General features: G+C 34.6%; 1 protein-coding gene across 1 annotated transcript; it reads left to right on the forward strand.

The window, feature by feature from the left end:
- The first annotated feature begins 1532 nt into the window (after positions 1-1532).
- LOC110459394 lies at positions 1533-3970 on the forward strand. Its single transcript, XM_021511622.1, has 2 exons — positions 1533-3326; positions 3878-3970. The coding sequence occupies exons 1-2, from the start codon at positions 1695-1697 to the stop codon at positions 3968-3970; spliced, it is 1725 nt and encodes a 574-aa protein (XP_021367297.1). The 5' UTR covers positions 1533-1694.
- Positions 3971-5402: the final 1432 nt, after the last annotated feature.

Genomic DNA, 5402 nt, shown 5'->3' on the forward strand with positions numbered 1-5402 from the left:
GCTGGTCTTCAAAGCATGCGAGCTAATCATAAACAGTTCAATGAAGTTGTTGATAACCAATCGCATGCTTTATCTGTCGGTTAGATACAATGACATTGAGTATTTTAAAGGTATAACAGTTTGACAGATTTTTCATGGAATACATTTATACAGTTATTTTACTTTGCAAAAATTATAGTAGATTTTAATAAGTGATGGCGGATTTATATTTGGTAAAAATTCAGGGGTGATCGGTTTGGCTTGTAAACTTCCGGTTGGCAAAGGCAGAAATATGTAGCGCTAGAAAATGCCATTAAACGCGTTGAAAAATTATTTTTGAAGCCATAAAAGGTTATAAGATATATAACTCCACTGACTACAGACTTACATATAACACTAAATTTCTACAGGCCGGGCTGCCGCCGCTTTACACGGAGAATATTGGAGGTAGGGGGGTGTACTGCCATAAACATCGTTTTGTATGAGAAAACACGCAGTACACACATTATATGAAGTAAGCGGAGGTTGGTCAATGTATTTTTTATGACAGGAATAAAAACAATCGGCTGTTTAGTCAAAAAGTGAAATTAAAGGTGGATTTAGCCATAAAACCTTTAGCTGACAAAACAGTTATGGATATACCACGTGCCAAAATTGTTTTTAAACTATCTTAATCGACAAGTGTAGATGTACGGTCGTATGCATATATGTACTGTATTCGCAGATAAAATTAAAACTAAGACAGCGTTATCTGTAACCACTTACCTGTTAATAACCAGATACAATTAAAATTGGTAAGGTCCAGTTCTATTTCGATAAATTTAAAATCAACGATGAATGTGCATCTACGACCAACTCCCTGCAATCCACTATTATTTCTACGTATGTGTACAGTAAACTGACAGCACAACCCCTAATTGAATGCTTTATAGTCATTGTAATAACGTGTAACGTACATTGAGGAACTGTAAGAAGTGCAGAATAGATATGAAAAATGTTCCTTATTTCATTTCCCTCTTTCATATTTTTTTCATTCAGTAAAATGAATCAACCAATCTTAAAATACAGCAATATGTGCGCGTTTGAATTGCACATTCGTTGTTAAATCGTTAAATTGTGGACACTATGATATGCAAACGGTCAGTTGGGTGCGTTGTGCAGGTTTTAATCCATAAAATCATCAGAATAGTTTGTATAGATTTTGTTAAAAGAAACGTTAATCGTGCTCCTACTTTAGATTTCCCCTATTAGCATATTCAAAGTATATTCATTAAAATTCAGCAAATTCATTGTTTATCGACCATTTGTTATATGTGTATACGTCGGCCAGTATAGATACGTGTATTTGACTTCACAGTACAATGGTTTTCAGATATCGATAACCTTTGTGAGCATATAAATAGTCTGTATTCTTAAACATAGTTAACTCATTTAAAGTTTTAAACATTTATCTGAATCTATTGTTATTTGGCCTCATGTTAAATGTATGTATATAAACCGACATGGATAGCGTGATATTTACTTCACAGTACACTGCGTTAAAGGTATGTGCCTCTGTTATAAGCATTGAATAGGACTCGTTTGAAAAACCAAACACACGTGATTCAAACAACATAACGAGCAATTGAAGAAGGAAGTTTAATTCCGAACAAATGCAAATGGCGGCCTGTAAGATATGGTTAGCTTTCACAGGATTTATCTAAACGTTAATAGCAATGGCAAGTAAGTTATCTATCTGCCGCGCCCAGGTACACGTGCCCAACACGTGTGCTTGGTGTGAAAGCATACAGGGTGTTAACTGGTACTGTAATGACTGCCATGAGGCGTTATGTGACCGCTGTTTTGAGGTTCATCAACGCGCGAGAAAGACACGGAAAGATGACGTCGTACCAATAAAGGAGGCGAACAAACTCGGGGAAGCCGTACTCCCAGAGGTATGTAAGACACATCGAAGTAAGACATGTGACCTGTACTGTAGTGACTGTAACATCGTAATGTGTGCGATGTGTTTTACCGAGAAACATAAACAACACACATTCAAAAATATTGAAGAGGAAATTGATTCACAAAAACAGTATATGCAAGATCAATTAAAAATATTAAAGTTCAAGTTAGACCATTTTGAGGATAATCTATCAAAACGCCATGAAGTGAGCAAGTCATTTAACGATAGCGTGGATGTCATCCGACACACTGTTCAAACCAAGAGATTGAGACTGAAAGCTGAGATTGATTCTTTAGCCGACACAGTCTTGGAAGAATTATCATCATTGATGGAAGAGGAAGACAAATCCCATAAGCAAGACTGTCAATCTCACGAACAAACTATCAAAGAGATCAAACAACTTATCAGCGATGTAGAGCAGAACAACGAACAGTTGTCTAGTACATCCCTCTTTGAGTTGACGGGGAGACTAAGAACCACCATACCGCTGTATGATGTTGCTACAAAGCCCGTGCTACCTCGTCCACCTCACTTCGTTTGTCGGAAACTTAACGCAGAGCAGATGAAGTCAATGATTGGATATCTTCAGGACAGAAAAGAGGTTGACAGTAAAAAGGTTAGTCAGATTGCTACGTTCCGAGTACCTCGGAAGACACAAATCAACTCGATTTGTCCTATTGACGACACTCACGCATGGGTGTCAGTTCATTCATCTCAAGAATTAATTAAAGTCAACAAGAACGGCAAGGTCACAGAATGCGTCAAACTTGACTTCGATCCGTGGTGTCTGACATCGACCTACATTAAAGAACTGCTTATCACGTGTAATGATCATTCATCACTGATACACAAACTAACCAAGGACAGACATGTGACTAGATTCACTGACATCAGTCCGTTAGAAGCCTGGGGTATCAGTGTTAGTAACAGTGATGATGTGTTCGTTACTACTAACACTACAACAATACAGGTACTGAACAAATCCGGTGAGAGGATCAGACAAATCTCGTGTAGAGGTGATAGTGGAGGTGTTGGGCTGGGTATCGTATGTTTGACAACAGGAAATATGGTTGTTACCAATTGCGTAAATATTTATGATTGTAATGAAATTATTGTAATCAACACATCTGATCAGATCACGCACAAGTGGCGTGGGGAACTGGACAATGGTCAGAAGATAGTGGAGACGAAGCAATGTGATATAGCACGAGATAAATATGACAGAGTGTTTGTACCAGACCACATCACTGACCAGGTTTACATCATTTCGGGGAATGAAAAAAAGGCCATGTGTCTCCTGGACAAGAAACATAGAGTAACAGAACCACTGGCTGTGTGTGTAGACAGGTGTGGACATGTTTGGATCGGCTGTGGTGATGGTACAGTACATGTGATGCAAATATGAACATCTAAAAATATTCTTAAATGAATAAAACAGATACCATTACATTGGCAATACAAATGTCCGTATTCAAACAATCCTAACTGCCGACGCCACAAAATGACATGAACTTTTTCACACAATTACAGTGTTTAGTGTACTGAACTAATCAAATATTTCGTTCTTACCATTTATATTAATTAATTGTGAGGTGGTACAGTAATTAAGGTGCAACTGTAAACATATGGCAGGCTGTTAAAATGAACAAAACACCTTTACAAATATCTGTGTGCTATACATCTATAAAGTCAACGAGGAAACATGACTCAATCTATTACATATATTACGGCTTTAACATGTCAACTATACGGACTGTTTGTGAATTACTGCGATCATCACAAGTTTCTTTTTTCATTTTCATTATGTCATCAGTAGGAAATCATTATAGAGCTCTATGCTGAATTTTAACAGGACCTAGTTTATGTCAATATAATTATATCAATATAATTTATATAAATGTCTATCTATGTATTATTGAAATTTGTATCGTTACGGATTACATGTTGTTGTAGTTAATGTCAGATGTTAATGATGCTGATGATGATGATGAGGATGATGATGATGATATTGATGAAAGTGGTGTCAATATAATTATATCAATATAATTTATATAAATGTCTATATATGTATTATTGACATTTGTATCGTTACGTATTACATGTTGTTGTAGTTAATGTCAGATGTTAATGATGATGATGATGTGAGAGCGTTAATGATTGTTGAAAGCACAATAATGATGTGGGAGTGATAATGAGTGTTGATTGCACAATACATATACGTAATTTGTAATTTATTGTAAAGGATAGTTATCCAATAAGTTGTCAAATAAAAGTTGCATTGTGTGTGTGTGTGTGTATGAGTGTGTGTATCATAGTGTATGTTGTCTCTGTTTTGTTTTGTATATATGTTATGACTGATAAGTCAACCGACTTAAAGTAATAAAGAACTTGAACTTGTATGTTCCATCATAATGTAATGTCAACAGTGATATACATTTGGCTTTAACATATCACTGTTAAGCTATAGCTTGAAAACGTTGATATATTAATGTTTACAATAAGCGTGAGAGGTAGACGTTACATTTTCATTTTTTTAATCCAATGAATCAAATATACTCTTTCATCATTGTAGATATAAATATGTTCTCTTTTATGGAATATAATTCTGTTGAATCCATTATTTTGCTCATGTTTAAATCATTTTGAAAATTATTTTTTTTTTATTAAAAATCCGAGTAAATTTTGGTATAAGTTTTAGGGTCTGTGGAGTGTGTAAACTACAACCAAAGCATTATTGATTTTTTCCTTTTCTGTATTTTTTTTCATGTTTACTTTACGACTTTGTCTGCTAAAGAAGTGACATTTCCATTTTTTTCTGTAAATACCTCGGATAGAAAATTTAATAAAAATGTCACAAAACTGTCTATTGACTAAGATTTATGATTAAAACATGTAACTGCAGTTCGAATAAAAGGAATACATTACAAACAAATAAATGCCTTGGTATTTCATTAATCTTGTATATGAACTCTGTATCTAACAAGACGAATTCAGCAACATAAACCATGAGTCTAACAAACCAGCTAAATAAAATATTCACAGAGAAAAACTCATGACGTACGAATCACCCCACTGACCAGACTACAGACTATTACGTAACATGGTCTGTTAAATCAGTTCTGTATATATACTACCAATGACAATGGCATCAAAATTCAACCAGAGAATGGGCATAACTCGTGTAGATACATGATCCCGTATTCAGTCAATATAACTGGAGAGATAAAACATCAATAACGTTCTCTCATAACATGTATGTGACGAATGTATAACGGTGTCTTAAAAAGTAGGGTGATGACGTTTCATACATAAAATGTGGTATTCGGTATTAGAAATGCTCGTACAACATTTTTGTTTTAATATATACAAATAATTAAAGTTTCATTTATCTATTTAATTTATTGTAATAATTATAACATGTGAACACTTAACTGTGCCAAAAAAATAATTAATTATGAAATAGTGCTGTCACGTATTA

The sequence above is a fragment of the Mizuhopecten yessoensis genome, unplaced genomic scaffold (assembly GCF_002113885.1).
Source record: "Mizuhopecten yessoensis strain PY_sf001 unplaced genomic scaffold, ASM211388v2 scaffold10059, whole genome shotgun sequence".
Classification (NCBI taxonomy): Eukaryota; Metazoa; Mollusca; class Bivalvia; order Pectinida; family Pectinidae; genus Mizuhopecten; species Mizuhopecten yessoensis.

What these genes read in the sequence shown, in the direction of transcription:
- LOC110459394 (XM_021511622.1), top strand. Translation starts at nt 1,695, where the DNA reads ATGGCAAGTAAGTTATCTATCTGCCGCGCCCAGGTACACGTGCCCAAC. An exon ending in CAGTACATGTGATGCAAATA is followed by an intron (nt 3,327 to 3,877) that starts TGAACATCTAAA and finishes ATGTTGTTGTAG; the next exon opens with TTAATGTCAGATGTTAATGA.